The sequence below is a fragment of the Conger conger genome, chromosome 5, assembly GCF_963514075.1.
Source record: "Conger conger chromosome 5, fConCon1.1, whole genome shotgun sequence".
Classification (NCBI taxonomy): domain Eukaryota; kingdom Metazoa; phylum Chordata; class Actinopteri; order Anguilliformes; family Congridae; genus Conger; species Conger conger.
Genome location: NC_083764.1, coordinates 13657274 through 13681097, shown reverse-complemented (window position 1 = coordinate 13681097; position 23824 = coordinate 13657274). Strand labels below are relative to the sequence as shown.

The window sequence follows — 23824 nt, the reverse complement described above, 5'->3', positions numbered from 1 at the left end:
TTGACCTCAGACTGGGGGTGACGGTTCATCTTTCAGCAGGACAACGACCCTAAGCACACAGCCAAGAAATCAAAGGAGTGGCTTCAGGACAACTCTGTGAATGTCCTTGAGTGGCCCAGCCAGAGCCCAGACTTGAATCCAATTGAACATCTCTGGAGAGATCTGAAAATGGCTGTGCACCGACAATCCCCATCCAACCTGATGGAGCTTGAGAGGTGCTGCAAAGAGGAATGGGCGAAACTGCCCAAAGATAGGCTTGCCAAGCTTGTGGCATCATATTCAAAAAGACTTGAGGCTGTAATTGCTGCCAAAGGTGCATCAACAAAGTATTGAGCAAAGGCTGTGAATACTTATGTATATGTGATTTCTTAGTTTTTTATTTTTAATAAATTTGCAAAAATTTCAAAAAAACTTATTTCATGTTGTCATTATGGGGTGTTGTGTGTAGAATTTTGAGGGAAAAAATGAATTTATTCCATTTTGGAATAAGGCTGTAACATAACAAAATGTGGGAAAAGTGAAGCGCTGTGAATACTTACCGGATGCACTGTATCTCTACTACAGTATGTGCAGTTACCTCCATACTAGTACAGTACGTGCAGTTACTTCCATACTAGTATAGTGCCTACGTGCTGTTACCTCTATACTTGCACAATATGTGCTACTACCTATATACTAATACAGTATGACCCGTTACCTCCTTACTAGCATAGTATGAGCAATTACCACAATACTAGCACAGTATCTACACTAGTACAGTGTGTGTCGTTACCTCTACACTAGTACAGTATGTGCCCTTACCTTTATACTAGCACAGTATGTACGGTTAACTCCATACTAATACAGCATGAGCCGTTACCCCCATACTAGCACAGTATGTACTGTTACATCTACACTAGTACAGTGCGTGTCGTTACCTGTATACTAGTACAGGATGATAGGTTACCTCTGTACTAGTACAGTGTGTGCTGCTCGTAGTGCATGCATCTCTCCTATTAGAGTAAGTGCTGTTAGTGTGAGTCATTACCTCTTTTTCTGGGTAAAGTAAATCAAAGAGCTTCATGACAGGGAGGAAGTCGGCCAGGGCGTTCTTCTGGATGCTTCCAGAGATGAACTGAAGCAGAACCCACATCAGATGATCCCTGCCCTTGATAAGGCCTCGGCCAGCCAGCTGAGAAACAATAATTCAGTTACAATGGTAGAAATGTCCGCACTCCCTATTCGAACCAGCACATTCTTTACGTGTAATGAAGTTCTCTCTTTCTAACAGGGCACAATGTACTGGAAGCTTATGTAAGCAGGGCCACTAAGTTTTCACCTGAAGACACCAAACATTTTAACCCACGGGTTTGAACTCTGCTTCAATTTGATCCCTCCTGATATACAAAACACATGAAAAAGCAATACTGGGCAAATCCAATATCAGCAAGGAACACCCGCCAATAATCAAACATGAATTATAAAAACAAAACCACGTCTTAAGATAATGAAAGGATTTACAAGGATTTTTCCAGTATGATATTTTAAACTATTTAAAAAGAATTAAACTATGATTATACATATTCTTCACATACTCCATCATGTGACCCTTAACTGCTCCCATGACAAGTCACTACAGCAAAACGTTGCCTGGGTAGTACAATATGTCTATTGAAAGAAAATGGAGGAACTGTGAAATGATATTTTACAGAGCAGATTAAAATGGCTAAAGGCCTCCAGAACAGTCTCTACTGGTGTATCACTGGAGGGGATCGATATGACCGAACGCCTGTCTGTGTGAGCGCGACAGCTCTCTAGCAGTCATGGGGGCTGCACGATATATTGTATATTTATTGCCATCGACATGCGACAACATGCGAGATAAACACGTCACAAAAGACTGCTTGAACTCTGATGAATAGCATTTCTTTTAATTGATGTTCTGTTAAATTTACTGGCTGTCCGTGAGCAATTTGTTCAATAAAGCACATTGTAAATAATGCATTTCATTTTCTTTATTCAGTGGGCATAGGCTATTCACTGTCTGGGGTCTATGTAAGCAGTGTACGCATTACAACTCCGGACATCTGTCTATCCATTGCAGGTCATATCGTCATCGACAAATTCGACAACGTCATCACATATCGCATATTTTCCTCATATCATGCGCACCTTCTGATGGAGCGACAGGACCATGTGCGGGAAGCTGGCAAACTGGAAGAGCACGAAGAAGATGAGCTGGCTGGAGAGGTGCTGCCACAGCAGCTGGCTGGTCCCGCCGTCGTCAAACTGCTCCTCCGTCTCCGAGCGCTCCATGGCGTACACGACCAGGTCCACCAGCTGGTCCTCCAGAACCGGGCAGCGCTGCTTGTGCTGGAAGCAGAGGCCCACAGAGCGCCGTCTCAGAGCGCGGTCCCAGTCCGGAGGAAAGGGCTCTGCCCGCACCCCCGAGACAGCAACCCCGCCCCGCCCCTTCCTGCGCGGAACGGTCCAATCCCGGCCCGCCGTCCCGTTTTTACCAGGATAAATAAAAAAATAAAACTAAGCCCCGCCCACCAAGCGGATCTCAGAGCTAGCACACCACTCAAAGCGCCAGTGCCATCCAGAGGGCGGAGCCTTACGTGGGAGGGGGGGGGGGGGGGGGGGGGGAGAGTTTGGGTAGGGGGGGGGGGTGACAAAGGGACACAGTGCCACTTCCTAAGAAAGCCCTGATCCCACAGAAGCTCCATAGTATCACTAGGCTGGTCGGTCTACAACATCTACCCTTAAACTCTTCTAGGCGTTCAACATGGACCCATTTTGAGGATTTTAGGAAGCACACCACGCTAAAGGAGGCCGAAAACACTGCCCCAGTTGAAGCTTCTTTGATACCAGAGCTTTGGGATTTCATGCGATTCGATTCAACAAAAACATTTGGGGCCATGTTGAAGCTAATCTTTTTGGACTCAGTCATGAAAACTGTAATACCGTCAGGCCTAAAACACGCCCCCAAATTCAGAGACGTGAACGTTTATTCGAGGACGAATGCACGACAGAAGATGATGGGCATGGTGACGGAAATTTCTGAGGCAACAATGGCCTCTTGTGGTGAAACCCAGACACAGCCAATGGCCCGAGGTAAATAATGAGCCTCCATCTCGGACGCTTCGAAACCAGATTCCCCTGACTGGCCCTACGGACACCTCCAGCCGTTCTGACACGCTGTAGCTTCCCCACTGGTCTGGCATGCTGGGTATGTGCACACCACCGTTCTCTCATTCACCGCGAGCAGGGCTGGATCACACACAAACAGAAAATAATACACCGCAGAGATGCATGCTCTTTTGAGATGGGGGTTCGTTTACTGGATTAGGACAATTAGGAACTCCGCAGGGTTATTTCACAGACCCCTCTTTCGTCAAAGTCACTGTTCACACGTCAACCAGACGAAGGCTCATTGGCCAAAAGCCTCAAGACCTGCATGTTCGCCAACAATTTAGAGGGTAATGAAAGTATTTTTAAATATATAATTAAATATATACATATATTACATTTATATGTGTATGACATTATGTTTCATTTAACTTGGCAGGCTGCATACTGTTGTTTGGATGAATGTGAGGGCTTGGTTGTAAAGCTGGTTGACCTGGATGGGTGGGTTTGTGAAATAATTGCAGAGTACTAAAACTACCAGTTTGTCAAACAATAAATTCTCACCATGCGTTTCCATTATATCCAGTTATTCCAAGAGTGTCACCCAATGTACGGTGAATCACAAAGGGAAGTATTTCAATAATCACATTTCTGGACTAGCCTAAAAAGATTCTTGGGCTGACCAGCAATCGTCAATTAATTTAAATTTCGACAAATCACTGCAAATTGACTTTAAAACACACTGAATGTCGTTAGACTACATAATTGACAGCACAACTCCAGCTAAATCCAATAATCTAACCTCGATGGCAAAAGACAGACATTTACTTTCTGAACATGCTCCTAGACAATGACATAAATAACGTCATGAATTACAACTGCAATTGCAACTTCCAGACACTACAAAAACAACAGCAAAAAACAACTACACATTGATGCATGTATCTGGTTGTCAGAACCAAAACGAATCAGTTTCTTACGGCAAAATTCAAACTCCACCACAGCACTACACTCTACAACACTCAGACATGCAGCAGATCAGGGCTTGAAATTAGCATTTCATTCTCAGGTAGGCTTTTACATTTCAGAACAATGTGAATGAGCTGAATTGTTTTCCGCTCTCTCAATTTGGCTTTTTACCAAAACAGCTATGAAAATAAATTCAGCAAGACAGCCTTTGGCACTTCGGTCTAAGGTTAATGAAGTATTGTTTTCAATAGATTTTGTATCAAACTGGAAGCATCGTAACATTATTCCGCAAAGCTTGCAATACTTATCCCAAGGCCACTTGTGACTGTCGTTTATATAATAGGGAGAGGCAATGGCGTAAGTGGGCGTATGTACCTGTTCCCGATGAATCACTTCTTGTATTAACAGGTTCTGGTAAAGCACTGCACATTCTTCTTAGTTTCGATACATTCCAGGCATTTTTACAGACCAATACATTCAACCATGACACATACTCCTTAATGAAACCAAAGTTGTGTCAAATGTATTGTCTATACATTGTCTGTTGGTCTTTGGAAAGCATCCCATAATTAAAACAGGAGCACCATCCTATTTCTTGTTGTGCAATATAATATAATACTGGCAACCTATTATACTGGAAGATATTAAAGGTGCATTATGCAACTTTTTTTTCCCGAAAGATAAATGACCGTGAAGGGAGAAAATTAGATTTGCGAGAGAAATTCAGCACCTCAAATTGTGTTTAGGCCCACTAAATTCATTTTAAATGCCTCTGTTAGGAAGGAATGATTGTTCATAAACAAAACAACATCACTGAGTGAGGAATTTAGAGGTATGATCAAAGGCTCTGCCATGTTGTGAAGCTAATGTTGAAATAAAGCAATAATTATTTAAGATTATATTTGGTTGCATTTACAGTTTCAGCCAGACTTCAACCTTTTTTCTTGACGTTATTTTGCAAATGAGCATAATATTGCTTATATCTCAGGTAGTGGATAACAATCAGCTAATTAGTCTTGTAAAAACATAACACTGACTGATGAGAACCATTGCTATTTTCTAAATCCTCCTCTCCTCGGACCAGTGCATTTGAGAGTCGACTCAATTCATATCCGTCGCCACTTGGGCGAAAACTAGCATAGTGCACCTTTAACGACTGTTACAAGTGTTCTCTATTAAAGAAGGGTCATCCATGCCCCAGCAGTCACTATGAAAAGACGCTTCAAATCTCCTGTGTGAAAGTACCGTTTTCACGTGGTTGACCTGTACTGATCTAAAACACCAGGCAGAACAGGGTCACTACCCTGGTGACATCTCGTGTAGTACCTTTGAGGTGCGGACAGAGACAAATCAAGAGATAAAGAGCCTGGGGCAAAAATAACTGAGTCAAATAAACTCAAGAATATATGGCAGTGCAATTTTCTTGATTCATGGTTCACATTTTGTCAGATTATGTATGATTGAGAACTTGGGGCAAGACCAATACATGAGAAAGGAATCCAATACATGAGACCCAACAATTGCCAATAAAGAAAATAAGACGTTTTTTGTCGAGGTCGTTACACAAACGTGCCACTGCAGTCCTCTACGGCCGCAGCATTGGCAGAGAACGCCATTCGTCCTCGAGGGACTCGATTTAAGATTTCAGGCGCCGGGTAGCCGGGTCCGTTTTAGCAGCCGGACGTTTCAGCAGGCCAGACACCGGTGGAACTCAAACCGACGGCGCACCGCGGCGCCACTCGACGGCCCTCGATGTTCGCCTGCGGTAATTTCAAGCCCCAGGGTTCGTTAACGGTCTAGATGGAATCAGCGTGGCTACGAAGCGTCCAGTATCTGGTTAGTCACAATACAACAGGAAGATTGTGAACATACCTGAGCAATGTTCAAGGTCTAGAGCATTGGAGGATGGGCAGGGGAAGACAGGACAGAACAAAAATAAAGGAAGAAAAAAAGAAAAGACAAAACAGTGACTAGGAGGTCGGCTCAGAGTTTCCCCCCGTCAGTCAGTAAAGCCAAGCTCCTTAGACACGTACGAAAGTGACAGGCAATGCTCGTATACTCCCCGACGGGCTCGGCCATCTCCTTTGCCAATGCGAACGATGGCGAGTAGCCGGGAAGGGGCGGCTCACTTCTGGCGGCACGCAAGCATCGGGGAGTATACTGGAGACTGGCCTTGTAGAAACAAAGCAATGCAAACCACCGTTTTCTCACTTAGGGTCGAGGCTACTGAGAGGCACTGGAGAGGACAACTTAAAGCAAAGGGCTGTTCTCTGAACCAACGTCCCTTTACCGTACCTTCCATCGGTCTCCTGTTCAAGAGCTTCGCTAGCCAGAGAGAGAGAGAGAGCAGAGAGCGAGAGTGCAGATGGGTCTGGGGGAGAGGTGGGGAGAGAAAGAGAGAGAGAAAGAGGGAGGGAGGGGTAGAGGGAGGCGGGCAGTACCTGCTTGTTGAGCCCTAGCATGTTGCAGACCATGTCTCGTGAGTAGGGCTGCTCCAGCACGTATCTCAGGAGGCCTGTCTGCGGTTCAAACAGGTCCTGGGTAAGGAGACAGGGCCGCACTGTTAGTGCTTGAGCCAAGGGAACAACAGCTTCAAAGGGGGCTTTCTTCTCTAAAGTAAGAGGGTTGAGAATTACATCTACTGACATCTCCCACAACTTATCTACAATACTGAGTTTCTTCCGATTTTTCACTCTCGGCTTAGGGTAGAATGGCAGAGCGAATGTTTACCTGTGTGTAACTGAGAGAAACGCCATCACATTAGATTTGCTCACAGTATAGTACGATAACCTGCATCTCTCTTGTCTCCCGTTTCATTTTCTACCTACACAGCTGCTGACCTGCAGAAGAAATCAGGGTTTTGGAACAACCCCTCGTCGAAGGTCCAGGTCTGGTTCCCATTAGAAACATCTAGAACGTCCTCTCTGTACCATAGAATGAAGGCCTTTTATGAAGGGGAGGCAGTACCTTGTCATAGGGCAGCAGCCCAATGAGGGGGAAACGCAGGGTGGTGGGGTCCAGTTTCCAGGAGTTACAAATGGCTCCAGAGTTGTTGACCACCGGCAGCAGACTGCACCTTCCTGATGGGCACAGACAAGCACAGACACCTGTGGTGAAGACTGTCCGTCTAAAGCACAGAGAAACCAGCCACTGCATCACAGAGAGCCAAAATGAAGGTGGCAGCCTTACCGCAAATCGAGTTTATTCTCGCCGTGGGTCTGAAGCTGTCCACAAAATCAGATATCAGACTGCCCAGCAGCTAAAATGGAGAGAAAAATCGTGATTGATGACGAACGAGTTTCCTAACTAAAGGTTTAGAAATAGATTCAAAAGGACGTTTATCAACAGCAACGGAAATGGCACTTGAAAGCTCTCAAAATCTGAATTTGGGCATTTTTAATTCAAGCGAGAGTTCATTTGTAATCACATCTGAAGGCGTTTGATATGGTGTTAAAAACCAGGGATGCACACCAAACAGTAAAAAAAACAAGCAAACATTTTTTTTTTGGCTCTTTTCCCAACATGTACTAAAAAGGAAATTGTCGTTCAGAAAGTGTCCTCTAATATTCAAAAACATTCTTGACCTTGTAAAATGTTTAAAAAGTGTCCTTACCTAGACATTTGCTTTTGGGACTCCTGATTCCAAGAACTTGGATACAGAAAGACATTCAAACTGTAACGGCTTTTCGATCTCTGGGCGGACCTCGTGTCATCAGGACACGAAGGCTCAGACTTACCCAGTGCGAGAGCTTTCCTTCTGGGTACAGCTTCCTGATCTCAGTTATGGAAAAACAGGCCGGCGACAGACAGGCATTCCGGTCCAATATGTACTCCACCACCTTGAGAGGGGTGAATCAGACACAGGCTCAGCATAGGTGCCAAGCAGCAACGCTGCAAACTCCCAACAGGACGTCAGACGAAGGGTTGGGCGTACCTCTCGGGCTGCTAGAAGCTGCTGGACCACAGCCGAGCTCACAGTGTAGGGGATGTTCTGTATCTTCTCTAGGACCACTTTCAGAAGATCTCTCACACCCTGAAGGAAAGCGCACTGTGTTAGCTTCCCATTGTTCCCCAAACAGGATCGATAGCAGAACCAGGCCTGAAATTCAGCCCCTACGCAAGTATGCGAACACAAGTGAACCACACTGACATGTTTCAAGCTAGTTTCATCCCTAATGCTCAGGTGCATTTTTACAGTGATTTTTATCACATTTCTGTAGTCTCAGATTTCACTGCTATGTCTCCAATTCCCAGGATACAGAACCTGTTGCACAGATATGACAGCTGGTCTATTTTGATAAAAAAATAAAAATAGACTGCGACACCTTGTAGTCCACCCCTCCGATGATTTTCCGGATCAGTTGGTAGGTGAGGGCCCACAGCTGTGTCCTCTCCCATTCCAGACTGTCTGAACTGATCAGGGCCTCGCACACCATCCTGAAAGAGCAGGGCAGGCAAGTCAATCTCCTGTGCATAACACCACACAAGCTCTCGGTCAGCGGTTTCTACAAATCCAGAACGCCAGAATCAACCACTGCCCACTTTCAAAGTGACCTTCAACAGCAGCAGCAAAAAGGGTGGAAGAAAACCAAAATCAGGTCACCAAAGGAAATGGCACATCACTTACTGAATGATTAGATCGAGCATAAACCTTTAAAACCAACCACACATTTCAGTAGATCAACAGGCAGCATACAGAAAATTCAGTGAAAAATGAAAGCAGAATGGAAGCTTTTTTCCAAAACAAGCAGTACTCAAGATTCTGCATGTGATATGGTTTTAAGTATAAACACATATATTTATCTGTTCAATTGAAGATCTTAGGCTTCACTGTTTTAGAGCTTGAGATTCTGGTTTTCCTACCGGGGAGGTAACAGGTTGGTCTCCACAGCCATTGCCAGACAGTCATAGAGGAAGGATATTCTCTTGGGGCTGTGCTGTCCATGGATAAATCTGACAATCCACTGCACACACTGATCATGGGAATCCTGAAAAAAAACCAGCAAACTCTTCAATCTTCCAAAAAGAGAATACTGCCCTTTCGGCATATATATTTGCATTTGCATTTAGATTAAAGGCTATGTCGTACACTGGAAGTGCTGTATAAATAATAGAACATTAAAACAAAGAAAACTTCAATTAAATAGAAGCAGATGTGGTGTGGTTAACACTGGTAATGTGTGAGAATATTCTTTGTGATTGATTACGTGGAAGAGAAATAAACTGAGCTACACTCAGTGAGCACTTTATTAGGTAGACCTGTACACCAACTTGTTAATGTAAATGCTTCATCAGCCAATCACGAGGCACCAACTAAATGCATAAAAGAATGCAGATGTGGTCAAGAGGTTCAACTGTTTTTCAGACTAAATGTCAGAATGGGGAAGAAATGTGATCTAAGTGTCTTTGACGGTGGAATGATTGTTGGTGCCAGACAGGGTGGTTTGAGTATCTGATTATACTGAGCCGATTATTTACACCATTTTTATTAGTTGTTGCAAGAAGGATGCTGTGCAGGTTACTATATTTTACTCAGGACTAAGTACTTGCCTTAATATGGCTGAATTTATTTTATTAATGCTTTTTTACAGAGGTACAATGTCTCAACGTAATGTAATTACATAGGCCCCAAGGCTGGGAATGGCAAGGAAAACACCCTCAAGGAAATAGGCAGAAACCTTGGGGGAATCCCAACTTGGCAAGATGGCCACCCAGTCCTGTCGAAAACTGGGCAGACTAATTAAAGCGGTGACAGCATATGGATAGGTTTTGGTTAAAGCAATTTTCAGGGAGGGCTGTAGATGTAGAGGTCAGTAGAATAGTGGCAGAGTTAATTTGGCCAGGGTCAGCTGCATGGCATAAAGGAGAATGAGACTGTTGAGGATTTCACCGTTCAGGTAAATCATGATACAGCCTGGAAGGTTGAGGTAACCTTAGTAATGGAAGGCTCCTCACCTGGGGTAGAGTGCTCCAGTACTGGCGGAACGCGCCAAGACAACTGACAAGTTTGGTTCGTTCATCCTCTGGTGTGTCCATAAACATGCTGTGTTGAAAGAGAATGAATACATTTTTATTCTCAGAAAAGGTTCAACAGTAACAACGCAGGTGACAACATGAATTACTACACTACACATTTCTTACACTCGCATCCAAAAGCAGGACATGTTAACAGCCAATTAGATAAGTATGCAACATTGAAAATTATCCGAATGTGTGCGGTTCACTATGGCCAACCTAAAACTCTTCAATCTAACTGCTAGCCAATAACCATAGAATCATCAGAGGGGAGTAAGATACAGAGGCATGGGCTCCTCCATTAATACACTGTTTCATATGTAGCTACAATTACAATGCTTACTGGTTCATTCAGATTTCAACACATTTGTGCGTGCATGTATTTACTAATTCATTTTTAAATAGCTTACCCAGCAAAGGCCTCTTCGATAACCTCCGTTTTCTAAAAAAAAAAATGCCAATAACAACACAATCAAAACAAATCGAAGAAGTAGGAACTAGCGATGATAACTAAACATAATCATCATCCATTGCTAGCTAAAGTTAACAGGAGAGCTATTATTACGAAGTATGCACAGTGCAAAACAAAAATGGTTATTATTGGTAAACATTTACGTTAACCAATAATAAAAATACACAAAGTTAAGCAAACTAACAACTTTGCTGCATAGAAAATCAGCTATTTCCCCAACCATATTGATTGGCCTCAACGACTGTTGGCAAGTAGCTACAATAGGTAGCTGGCTGGCTAGCTGTAAGGAAAAACGAACCACAACATCTTCGAATATGCTCTGAAGCTGGGTTTCCATTGGAATCGCCATCTTCAAAGCAAAATTGGCGAATTATATCTTAAAGATTCATCTTCACAATTTCACGAAATATTCGCGAGAGCCATGTAGCGTTAGCTTAAATTAAACAAGTGTTCAATCTGAACCGGAAGCCAGTACCACGTTCAAAATACTCCGAAGGGAAACTGAACGAATGATATGACGTCTACTATGGTTCCAGGTTTTAATAGATCATCAATAATAATTCCAGTAGCGGTATAATTCTGATATAAAATGATAGCAGGCATTGTTTTTAATTTGTATTGTTAGTCGGTTTTTAACTGATTGTATATATATGGATTGACTATATATATATGTATAGTCAATCTATATATACAATTATATATATATATATATATATATATATATATATATATATATATATATATATATATATATATATATAATATATTGGGATTGGGATTAAATATGCACATATTTATCCCAATCTCAAGGCAAAATAAAATGAAAATATCAGCAATTATTATTATTATTATTATTATTATTATTTTATTTTATTTATTTATTTATTTTATTTTTTTTAACGAAATAAAGCAACCATCTATCCGAATAAAGGGACTATTAAAATAAAATAGTTTTACCTCCAGGGGCCTGTATAATGAGGCAAGATTACTGCATAACTGCACTTACCGTAAATCCTCAAATTGTGTCCGGGGTCTTTTATTTACTTAGGCTGCACAAAGCACAGGCCTTAATTTGGGGCAGGCTTGTATTCGAGGCAGGACTTTATTTCTTAGTTGGCTTCTGTTGTAGAATTTTATTCTTAGAAATAAAGTAAAAGGCTACACTTAAAGTGGGCCAACACTGTTCAACACTTCCTGTAACCGTTCAGAAATCAATTAGTGTAGGCTAATCAGGAAACACCGTTTGGTAAGTCATAGTGTCAGTCTTAACAGACTTAGTTACAAATATTCTCAAACACAATAAATCACATACAAGTCCAGAATCCATAAAATAACAACTTGCCAGACACGCCTTCATGAACAATAACAAATTAGCGTAGATAACAGCAAGTAAATGTTGGGACTGATGGGCACTGAAATCTGGGGGGTATTTCATGGTTCACTGTTAAGTTCTATGTAGTTGAAAGAGTGTCGGGATTTCCACCCGTCTGGCAGCCGCTTTCATTAATTCATTGAACGTGCGCTGTGCTGTAAATACATTGAAACCTTATTGCGTAGCCAAGTAGCCTAAATTGAGTTAATTTTTAATTTTGCCTGATTTACTTTTTATTAAATTCGTAGGCTGGAATGCCTACTGCTTCAGCCTTTGGCAAGCTACTTAGAAGGGGGCGGCAAGCGACTGGTAGCTTGAGAGCAACGTGTTGGAGACCCATGGTGTAGGACAACGACTTTTCATTGGCAACAGTATTAAACCAACCAACAATATAAAATATTAAGAAGAGCTCTTTTATTTCATTGAGATAAATCGAAACAATGTCTTCTAGTACTGATAGCCCTAATGGTAGGCAATATTACCCCGGCTTGTATTTGGGAGCCGGCCTTTATTTGTCCGAATCGGCCACGCCCCCGGCTATTATCCGAGGCCCGGCTTCAAATAGAATCCCGGACACAATTTGAGGAGTTAAAACCTGGAACCCTCCCAAATCTCGAACATGGACAGCAGTAAAAAGCAACTCACCACATTTATGCAGATAATTCAGTAATCCTGCGTCTTGATACAGGCCCCTGCTTCATGTAAACCTGTGATTGTCCACAGGATGGCACTGTGACCAAATACGTTTTTCCATTCACATTCAGTATTTACTGGAGATGTAAGGTAAGTAGACCAGCATTGAGCAATCTGACTCAGTGTCAAAATATACCAAGAATGTGGAATTACTGGTGAGCTAATCAGCTCAACTTATTGTAAAGGAATTTAAATACGTATATCTTGCATAGGTTCTGGTCATGCTTTGCTTCTGTGATTCGCAAATGAGTTTAAAAAAAGAAAAACAGGACAATGATGTATTATAGCTGACGTGGTAATATATTACAAAGTATGCAATTGGTTTAACACAGAAGAAGAAAGGATTGTGATATCTTAAATATTTCTAGCTATGAGTGATTAAAATTGTAGTTTGACAATGTTTTTCTCAATTATTTGCATGACTTCAAAACTCTGGCAGTACTAAGGCCAATCAAATGATAGTAATGATCTTATATATGTATGTGTGGGACTTTATCATGTAGAATTTGCGTTATAAGGTGTTCCTCTTCATAGAAAGTATAAATTCAATAGTTATTCTTAAGCCACTAATAACGTAATGAGATATTTGTTTCTACTTTGCATAAGGTTAAATGTATGTATACTGAATATCTGCATTGTTCCATCAAGGGTCTATTCAATATATTTGAATTTACTTTCTGTATTACAATGTGTACAGTAACAGAACGAGAAAACAGCTCCTGCTACACCTTTGACATTCCACGCAATACACAACAAACCAAACTCCGCCCAATTTGCACTAGTCCAGCCAGTCCTGTGGTTTCTTCCATTCACCTGCTGGAAACCTTTGTTGGCAGTAGCACGTATGCGGTTCCGTCTGAGATGGAAGCGTTAAACTTTTGTCGGTTTTTGAATTAAATTATTTAGCATTGCGAAGATCGTGTTTTATGCGCATACACCTGTGGAATATCACATCGGTATGAACGGCCACGTCAATGAAAAGTACAGCGCTCGTGGAACCCCAGTACCGAAGAAAACTCTCCTGACTGTCTTATGCCTTCTTACACTGGAGGCTACAGGTACCTTTCATTTCAACGCAACAATATCTGCTGCCGCACAGTGACTGTCACCTTGACTTCACTTTCGTTTCATCGGAACAAATAACAATTCGGTCGTTAATGACGATTAATTGTCGATTATTACATACTGTATAATGAATAGTTATATTCGTACTTTTTTTAGTCTTGAAACTGAAGACCGAATATGTAAATTTCGTTTTGATAATAGGCTGTACTTATAGGCTGCAGTGTAAACATATAGACCTACTTATTATTATAAAAATCACAGTCTCCTATTCCTGTTAGATTCCACGGGCCTGACCGCAATTTTAGTCCCGTGTGGCATGTGCAAATATACACAGCCAATGATATGCGATCACACGGCTTCCTGAGATGATATGTGATTTAAAAACATATTGTAATTCATATAATAATGCCATTATATACGTAATACTACTACCTCTACTGCTACTAATATGGCTAAGATTATTGTAGTAATAAATAATAATAATAATTGTAATAAAAACAATAATTATTATATTATTATATGTATTATTGCTGTTGTTGCTTTTCCTTTTTGTTTTTGTGTTTGAGGTCATGTATGTTCCATTCTGTATCATGAGCATACTGAAAATTAAAAGGAAACATTTTTTCCTTATGTGGGGAAAACAAGTTTTCCCCACATAAGGAAGTGGTCAATAATTTACAGTACATAATAGGTTTTCTCTTGAATAGGTTTTTTCCCACAACTTTCTTTTTCATGTTGGGAAACCCTTTCTGTACAACTTTCTGTCTCTAAAAATGGCAAGATAGAACTAGAATAGACAAAATAAAAGTATTATTCCATTTCCATTTTACATTGTAGTAATTTAGCAGACGTTTTTTAATCTGAAGCAATTTACAAGTGCATAGGTTCTTCAACAAGTTAAAAACATAAAATTTTTTTCATTTCATTATTATTTTTTTAATATAGGGTGATTGGAAGAGGGATATTGGAAGGGGGGGGGGGGGATCAGGAGGGAGGACTAAGGTATATTCTGAAAAGGTGTGTTTTTAATCAGCATCAAAATATGGGGAGGGATTCCGCTGATAGGCAAGTCATTCCACCACTGAGGAACCAGAACAGAAAACAGGCGTGAACGTGCAGCTTGACCACCTGCCGCTCATAATGAGGGGACCACAAAGCAACCAGAGCTGGCTAGCTAACCCGGAGGGGTCTAGCTGAGGTGTAGGGAGCAATTCTGCTGTAAACAAGGTGCCAAGGGGGGAAACGTGAGATAATTCTGAGGGCCCTGAGAGAAAAGTGTGCTGTAACTGTGCAGGGGTGGGATGGTTGGGGTCGTGGTGCCCAATGTGAGATATTCTCATGGGGCCCAAAATCCCCGGCAACCCTACTGTCTGTCAATTAATACATATAATAAACATATGTTATTGAATGCAAACTAAGGCAGTTAGGTTTCTAGGACTGAAGTTAATATTGATACGTCTTTATTAATTTGTGAAGTTTCTTGTATATTGAAATTACTTTGAAGCCATGGCTGCAGTTAGATGCATTTGAATGTACCTATACTGTATGTATGCTGTTCCAAAAATACAATCATTTTATTGTCATAATTACTTAGACTACTCTGTCCTGGGTATCTTACATTTAGCATAGTATCTTCCTGATTCAGGAAAAGCCTGTTATTTGAGGTTTAATTAGAGTTTTCCACATTCCTGGACTTGTTTTCTCCCTTATTAATGGCATTGATGGGATATAGCAGGACAGAGATTTTAATTGATCTTTTTCCTGACTTTTAGAATACAAACTGTGAAACTTTGCAAAAAGTGTATGCCATGTGTACAGTTCAAAGGTATCATTTTATGAGTTTTAAGTTTGCCTCAAGTAATCCCCCGAAACTCCACCACAATCCTTGCATTTACCACATCCCCCACTGCCAGCTGCTTCTTGTGATCTGCTGCACAGCCAAATAGGTCGGGTGCTGTATGTGGCCTCTACCAACTTCTGTAGTCGTCTGCAGTTGGTTAAGTAAAAGAAATGTCACACACTGAAAGTTGAGCCCACATTTCCTGTTTCCTTTCCAGGGCCCAAACTGAGATATTACATGCATGTATGAAGCTAACTTGTTTTGTACAGTTGGAGTACTGTGTGCATATAATAAGATACATTTAAATGAATGACATGTTGACGTGCTTAATCGGCACACCCCATTGAGGCATTAATTACTTGATTAGCTCCAACACTTACACTTGCACTTACACCTGACATTTTAGCTGCATTCACTGATGAGCACATGAACAACAGCTGAAGATGGACTCCCGATATGAAACATTTTACTGGGGGCTAATCTATGGATGGAGCAGTATTGGTGTATACAGCCAAATTGCTCATTTATCCAGGGTAATTGCTGGAAATGAAAATCGGACTTGCCCACTTCGAGATTATGGCAAAGGAGACTATGGCCAGTGGACAAATGGAGAGAAACCATTGTGCAAAAGGAAAAAGTCCAGTCCTGAGTTTCAGTCCTAGTTCCTAATAGATTTGTGCTGGGTCAGTCTGTGTCAGGCTTACAGTGCTGTGATTTCAGGATCACTACATGTATTTTAGATGCCACACATCTGTACTCACATCCTCTAAAACAGTGTCCCGTTAATAGCAAGATGTTTTTTCATCCTATACAATAAATTCCATAATAACTTACTCTGTCTCTTTTTCCAGTGGTCACTCATGGGTCTGTAGTTGCTGCCCCCCAAGACATTTGGTTCAAATCCTACAATCTGAAGAATGTTCTGGAATGGAGGCCTGGAGATGGAGCAGGAAACAAGACACGCTACAGAGTTCAGTATGCAATGTGAGTGAAAGATAAGAACATCCTTCTCATTTACAGTATATGACACAAGTCAACATGTTATCAGGAACAGTCAACATGAAGTAGTTTTGAATTCACATAATTCCACTGATTGTCATCTTCACTCATATCGCAGATACAGTGAAAGGTTATGCTATTCAGTCTAGCCCAGGAATCTATACTATCAGCAGTGTAAATTCCAGTTTCCAGCAGTAGTTTTTCATATTTCTGATGCCCGGAATCAACATTGTGCCTTAAGTGTCACAGTCAACAAGGTAATATATAATGAAACTACACTGAAAGATTATATTATCAAAATTTCACACACTTCACAATATATTGTAAGTATATGCAACTATACAAATGATACTTTCAGACATTGAATAGTATTACACAGGATTGAAATATATTATCTTGTATCTCTAAGAACACCCACATACTTAAAATATATTACAGTATATGCCATTTACAGAAAGGACATATTTACAATAGGTCACGTCTTTTTCTTGTTGAATCAACGACAATTCGCTGCTAGGTGATGCAATCTTGCTATGTTCTTTCTCAGATATGGTGATCAGGAAAAGAACAAGGAAAGGGTGATGTGGAGGACCAAGAGGCAGTGTAAGGAAGTTCTCCAGACCTTCTGCGATCTGTCAAATGAGACCAGCGACCTGGAAGAAGAGTACTACGGCAGGGTGAAAGCCGTCAACACAGCAGGCACCTCGGAATGGACCACAACAAGCAGGTTCATCCCCAAGAGGCAGAGTGAGTGAACACACTCCGTATCTGTATTTGTCTGTCCGTCTGTCTATCTATTTAGCTATCTATCTACATGTCAATCAACATACGGCTGCCTGTCTACATATTTCACACACACGCGCACACACACTCCTCAGCAGATAAGATCAGACATTATGCAGTCATCTAAATGCAATAAATCTAAATGTGAAGTCTTAAGATTTACATCATAAAGGTTCAGTGTATAGGCTAATGCTTTACATTTTTAGACCTTCAATGTGCCAATGTCTCAATAAACCAACCTTTGATGAAGCGCATTCAATGGATAAGATAATGGATGACAAAGATTTGTTTGATGTTTTATATTTTATGCAGGTATTTTAATTTCAAATTGCACTTGAATATCACTTGTGATAATTGTCCAGACAATGCGAAATATTTTGCTATTTAAGTTTTACAATCACACTCCAAAGGGACATGGCATTTTCTTTGTGTTTGACTGTGACATACTGTATGTATCCATCAGCCACCTTTGGACCTCCCATTGTAAAAGTCACAGTCAATGAGAGGAAACTCATCATTAAACTGAAAGGCCCAATGAGGTGGAAGATTGGGAACAGGTCAAAAGAGTATTCATTGGCAAAGTACTACCCTCAGATGATGTACAATGTATCCATCCACAACAGCATGACCAAGAAAACGGTTGGTATTCCCCTTAGCTTGAAGGCAATGTTTGTGTTCATTCTTCTGTAACTCTTTGTTCAGTGGTCGAACCAGCCACTGCATATTCTGAATGAATGATCACAGTTACATATTCAAATGTGAATTTAAAAACAACACAAATAATGGTCAAATGGCGTTGGGAATGTACTTAGCTGTACTACCGTGATTACATTGAAGTAAAACAATGGTGGTATAAGATTGGGCAATGGCACATTTGCATAAAAACACTGCACGAATAACTAACATGTATTTTAATGGACCGTGAGCCTGTCATGAAGGGGGTAGTGTACCAGACGTATTGTCAATACTTTTGAAAAAGTCGTGCTTTATTTTACAGGCTGTTGATTAGCTAGTATTTACTGGAGAAATACCAGCTCCTTATGTGTAATTATGAGGTCATTATCTTGATTTCAGAGGTAAGTATGATGAGACAGTAAAACTTATTTTCATAGCACTTAACAAGTTTGTTACTTACTGACTTTTTTCATAGTAATAACCTCTGAAACCAAAATATTTATCTAATAATTACAGGATTTGGTTTTGATACTGAAGCCACTTTCCCTGGTCCTGCTCATTTTGGTGCAGCTGGGAATTAATTAAATGAGTCATGATTTAAATCTTGAATGAAATTTTTAGTTCAGAGGTCTGTGTTTATTTTGGATTTTATCTACAATTCATAAATTCTTTTTTCAGATCATTTTCCTTCTTCAGAACAATTCAATTGAATATGGCCTTTTGGACTATAGCACTGAGTTCTGCGTGTCTGCGAAGGTCCTGTTTTTATCCTTAGTACTCCAAGCTGATGGTTCCCACAAACACTGCATAACGACAGCCAAAGGTAGGACAACAGCATGGCTGGTTCCCCAGCAACATTCCACACGTGCCAGACCTGTTTCATAGGATTAGTCAGGTAGATTCTCTAGAGAAAACCCAGTTCACAAAATAATCTGTAGGACTTCTTTCACCTCTTGTAAACACCGTAACCCTGCAAGCTGGAACAATGTTTGTTTGTGCAATTTTCTTTATTAGTTTTATATACATACAAGGTACAAACAGGGGGACATATGAAGGTATACCCCCCTGGTATACAAACACTTCACAAACACTCCTAGCCCATCAATACCAAGTGATTTCATTAAACCTTTCCACATTTGAAATGTGAAATGTGGGTGCTTCAGTATTTTTCCAATTTAGTAAAATGAATTTCTTTAAAACTAATGATGAGAAAGGGATCTGCCATCCAGTTAGATATTTTAAATTTCCTACATTTTGAGAAATGCATAATAGGGGAGTAAATACCACTTTAAAATCCATCTTTTAGTGTCTTCCCAAATCTTCCTGATTTTCTCACAGTACCAAAAGGCATGTATGAGGAAGTCATTATATTACAGGAATTTGGCAGACGCTCTTATCCAGAGCAACATACACTAAAGTGCAAAACCATAACCAGGGACAAGTCTGCTGAAAGAGTACAGAGTCACTTTGGGTGCAGCATTTCAAGCTTTGGCCTGAGGAGCTGACATCTTACCTTCACCAACCATTTACCATTTACCATTTATTAATTTGACCTCTACTATTATATACTCAGTCATCAATTTATATTGAATTAAACATAGGATTTAATTAGCCGTGATCTTATGTGTAAGTTGCAAACATTCCTTCCATTTTATCTTAGCATGTGCTACTACTGAGATCTTTATTCCATGTATTATATGTATTTTAAATACAAGCTGAAAGAATGAACCTTTGTGAGAGCACTTTTCCAGCTCTCGTCTCACTTCCTGTTAAACAATCACAAAGGTACTTTTGGTACAACGATCTCGCACGTGAGTCACCACACGCACGTGTTTACATACTTGCAATAAACCCAGAGTGTGGCTTAATACTTACAGATAAAGATCATTGCAAGCTTGAGGAAGTTGTGAAAATATTTCACAGTTTCACACCCTGTGTTTATGGTTTATGTGTGTATGTTGTACGGCTGATATATCTGGAACAATGACAGTGTCTGTGTAACAACTCTTTTCCCATTCTTGGTCCTCTCTCCTTAGATCCCTTTTTTGACCAGATCTTGCTGGTGATCCTGGGATACGTTTTGCCATTAGCGTTAACAATATTTTTCCTGACGCTGATCGGATGCCTTGTGTACCGCTACATTTTTGGAAATAAACAGAAAACGCCATCCAACCTGGTAAGCCCCATGTAGGGTTTTAGCTTACATTTCTTATCAGTAGACTATTCAAAGCTTGCATATACCTATTTACTGACAATGAAGTATTGCAGGCAAATTAAATCCTGCAGAGTTTAGGGAGGCATTCTGGTCACCATGCAGCATATAGGAAGCTTGTTATAAAAATAAATAAAAAACATTGGTTATACATCTTTACCTAAGCCATTATAAGACATGTCATTCGGAGATGACAATGGTCAATAAAGAAATGGAACTAGCTGGAATTTAGGGGTACAATTACATCACTGTGCAGAAAAGATGGACATCTGCTATAGGGTTTCGTCCATTCATTTTGAAATGGCTATGGGTGACCATGTTTGTCTCAATCAGAAATATGATCTCCATAAAGCAGAAGAGGTTTCTGTTGATGATCATGATACCTGATTGCGAGGTGATCATAACATGATCCTGCCTGTAACAGTTCACTACTGGCCAATAATGCTGCTGAATGTTCTGTTCAAATTGTGGTGAAAAGAGGTGAATGTGACCCTAACACACTTGATGACGTTTCCCTTCTGCCTAGTGGGTGCAGCACCAGCCCGACACTAAACTCCTGCTCACCGTGAACCACTTCACCATCAGCCTGCCAAAGACCAGCTGTGAGAAGGAGCAATGGGAGGCGGAAGGCCCCAGGAAGCCCTTGTTCCCAGCCCTGAAAGAGGCGGACGAGACGAAACCTCCGGTCTCCAGGATCCCGGGCTACGCCACCCAGACCTGCGCGCCTCCCCTCCTGCCCCAGCTGGAGTCCGTCGGCCTCGACAACTACAACGAGGACGACGACGAGAACAACGAGGATGACGACGACGAGAACAACGAGGACGACGACGGCAGTGAGGCGGACACGTGGCGGAGCCAGAGCTTGGATTACGGGATCGTGGTGAAGGAGGAAGAGGAGGTAGAGGAGGAAGGATGGCCCGAGGGACACGGTGGTGCAGACGCCATCATTTCCTCCCAGGAGGAAGGGATCGGGACACAGCCGAGCGAACAGCTGGCGTGGTGGATGTCGTACAGGCGACAGTTTCAGGACGTTCGGACCAGCGGGCTTCAGGAAGAGGACGAGGAAGAGGAGGGAGAGGACGCTGACGCGGGCGGGAGTATCCTGGTGGACTGGGACCCAAACACCGGCAGGCTTCAGATCCCAAACCTCTCCATGTTAGAAATGGAAGCCGACCAGGAGGAACGACCGGAGTGTGACCAGGTGGTACCGACGGACATTTTGGCCAACGTGTATGTCAGACAGTCATCTGAGGACTCCACTGCGTCTGAGGATGCACTGACAAAAATCGAGAATAACTGGGCTCTACAGATCAATATGGAAAAATAATCTAAATGAAGGCTTCGGAGGGATTATTTACAAATATATATATGCACATTTTATTTTTCTGAATCATGTTGCTCAACTTCATACCTTATACACAAGGTTTTCCTGCTCCCAGAAGAGGTAACTGGAGCTATCTAATTTGAAGATAAACTAAATGAGTGAGATGGATAATTTCCTGTGCGGAAGAAAAGCTTGTAGACATTGAAGCACACTTTCAAATCTTTTATCTCTATAAACTATATAGTGCCTACACAAAATGATTATGCTATTTTATGTTGCAGTAATGTTGCTATTTCTAGTTTACATATCCAATGTATGGTAATGAAGGAATATTCACTCAGGTATTTTAAAAATTCTATTTATAAAATGCATATTTTGTAATCTATTTTTCTATTGATACATTGCTTATTTAAAAATTATAGACTGATAGATTTTGACAGAAGTATATGAATGAAGGCAGATTAAACTGATTTTAATAATCAACTTTTTAATCTTCTCAAGCAGGATCTCCTTTGAGCTTAGCTCATATTTGTAACTCATTAAGCCAGCCTTTCTGAACAATATGAGCTTTCCTGTGCGCTTTATGCCTCATTGATTTTGCCCTCCTCTACTGCATTCAGTTACTGTAATGTACACATGTACCTTTCAAGGGAAAACAATTCTAGGAATATACTTTGCAGGTATTCTTTAACAAGACTACTAAAACCATGACGAAACAGATATTCTGGAACAGGACAGGTGAACAGGAATTGCATCAAACATTGTCATTTTAGTACAACTTTCGTATCTCCAGTGCTGCGGTGGAACCAGCCTATCCCACCTAGTTTTCACCTCCCGTTTATCAATGTTTTCTTTATGTTCAAAAACACACGGAAAGGCTTCCTCTTTAAAAGCTGTGGACTATTATTACTGTGAAAAACAAATGTGACCACATTTAAAGGGACTAGTTAAATCATTGTTCAACAAAACCCAGAAACGTGTGGTCACTTCTTTGCGGTTCAGAAGGTGAAATCTGAATTTAGTATAAATACACTACCTTACAGTTTCTGTTTCCGAATATCTGGGCTATACACAAAAAAGTACATTAATTTCCCTTATGTTTTATATCACTCATAATAATCCAGTGTAGTAAAAATGTGAAATTTTACATACAAAATGTTCAGTTTACATATTGAAATTGTTACATTTAGGTAGAAGAAAAATCTATGTGAAAAATGCAAACAGCTTATATTGTAGTTGCATAGGAGAATGCAACCATAATAACTGTAAATATATTCAGAAGTTATAAGACATTTTATTTTAGTTTTTTGATCAATCCACTGTTCAATCGACATGTCGCATTAAAAAAATATATACATTTCTTATGTGAGTGCAACTTGGCTTATTCACCAAGATTAATTAAATGAAACAAACTTTGAAACAGGTATGCATTTTACAATTTAGTGAGTCCTGGAGGGTCAACAGCACATTGCCTCTCCACTGTCAGGGAGGATGGAACAGCTAAAGTATCTCACCACACAAAATGGCTTCTTATACTTTGCTAACATGAAGGAACTGAAAGTTTGTGGAAATTTTTTTGAAACCCACATGAAATATGTTACCTCTTTTTCTGATATGAACAGAACAGAACTGTAGTGCTGCATGATTATGGTTTAAAGGTTATGGTTATAGATCTTCTGCGTGTCTGTAGTCTGTAAATGAGCAAAGACATTTTCTGTATGAATGGAAATAATATGTTGGAAATGCCCACCGAAGTAAAAAAAAAATAGATGTGAAATGTCAATGTTTTTATCAAATTTAGAGATATTACAGACACATGAAACTAACAAGTTTTTTTTTAATCAACTTTAGAGATATTATAGACCCCTGCAACTAACACGATTTAACAGCTGTACCATACTGCAACTTTCAGTGAAATGGATCAGTGTAGACATGAAACGTTACTGTCTGATAGCCAGAATACCATTTTATCTACTTTAGACTCATAATATGATATATGTGGTATTTCATAAGCATACGTTTCTACTGTGCACTCTGGAATTTGCTATGCTACTTAAACATCAGAGAGTACTCCAGATCTTTTGTGATTAATAAAGATAAAGGAGACGGCTGATAGTCAGAAGTTTATAACATTACAGCAGAAAGTTGGTATTTAGGTCCAAGCAGATGGGCAGAGAGGGATTATAGATAAATACGTAAAATACGTCATTTAGAACGCGATACCTCAGGCTCCATTTTCAGGCACCTGATGCTCTTAATAGAATAGATGCTGATTTGACATCTCTATCCCCACA

At 40.6% G+C, this 23824-nt stretch overlaps 2 protein-coding genes across 3 annotated transcripts in view; one reads left to right on the top strand and one right to left on the bottom strand.

Moving 5' to 3' along the window:
• Positions 1 to 11057, bottom strand: part of med23 (mediator complex subunit 23) — a 38878-nt gene extending 27821 nt beyond the window's left edge. Inside the window, exons 1-13 of one of the 2 annotated variants that reach the window (XM_061241881.1) lie at positions 10866 to 11057; positions 10506 to 10537; positions 10036 to 10123; positions 8944 to 9068; positions 8406 to 8517; positions 8015 to 8113; positions 7818 to 7919; positions 7270 to 7339; positions 7048 to 7160; positions 6522 to 6617; positions 5953 to 5970; positions 2152 to 2352; positions 1028 to 1171 (exon numbers count right to left, since the gene is read on the bottom strand). In XM_061241881.1, coding sequence (XP_061097865.1) covers positions 1028 to 1171; positions 2152 to 2352; positions 5953 to 5970; positions 6522 to 6617; positions 7048 to 7160; positions 7270 to 7339; positions 7818 to 7919; positions 8015 to 8113; positions 8406 to 8517; positions 8944 to 9068; positions 10036 to 10123; positions 10506 to 10537; positions 10866 to 10916 — 1251 coding nt within the window. In that variant the 5' untranslated portion in view covers positions 10917 to 11057. The remainder of the gene's footprint in view (positions 1 to 1027; positions 1172 to 2151; positions 2353 to 5952; positions 5971 to 6521; positions 6618 to 7047; positions 7161 to 7269; positions 7340 to 7817; positions 7920 to 8014; positions 8114 to 8405; positions 8518 to 8943; positions 9069 to 10035; positions 10124 to 10505; positions 10538 to 10865) is intronic. The other variant, XM_061241882.1, reaches the window with a different exon arrangement.
• A 2399-nt stretch (positions 11058 to 13456) lies between these two features.
• On the top strand, positions 13457 to 22890 carry il20ra (interleukin 20 receptor, alpha). Its single transcript, XM_061242515.1, has 7 exons — positions 13457 to 13690; positions 16389 to 16521; positions 17084 to 17283; positions 17783 to 17958; positions 18673 to 18817; positions 20031 to 20170; positions 20733 to 22890. Exons 1-7 carry the CDS (start codon positions 13591 to 13593, stop codon positions 21531 to 21533), a joined length of 1695 nt encoding a protein of 564 aa, XP_061098499.1. The 5' UTR covers positions 13457 to 13590; the 3' UTR covers positions 21534 to 22890.
• The last annotated feature ends 934 nt before the right edge of the window (positions 22891 to 23824 follow it).

Coding starts and splice junctions, on each gene's coding strand:
- il20ra (XM_061242515.1), top strand. CDS start 13,591: ATGAACGGCCACGTCAATGAAAAGTACAGCGCTCGTGGAACCCCAGTA. Junction 18,818..20,030: donor CTGCATAACGACAGCCAAAG/GTAGGACAACAG, acceptor CTCTCTCCTTAG/ATCCCTTTTTTGACCAGATC. Junction 20,171..20,732: donor AGAAAACGCCATCCAACCTG/GTAAGCCCCATG, acceptor CCTTCTGCCTAG/TGGGTGCAGCACCAGCCCGA.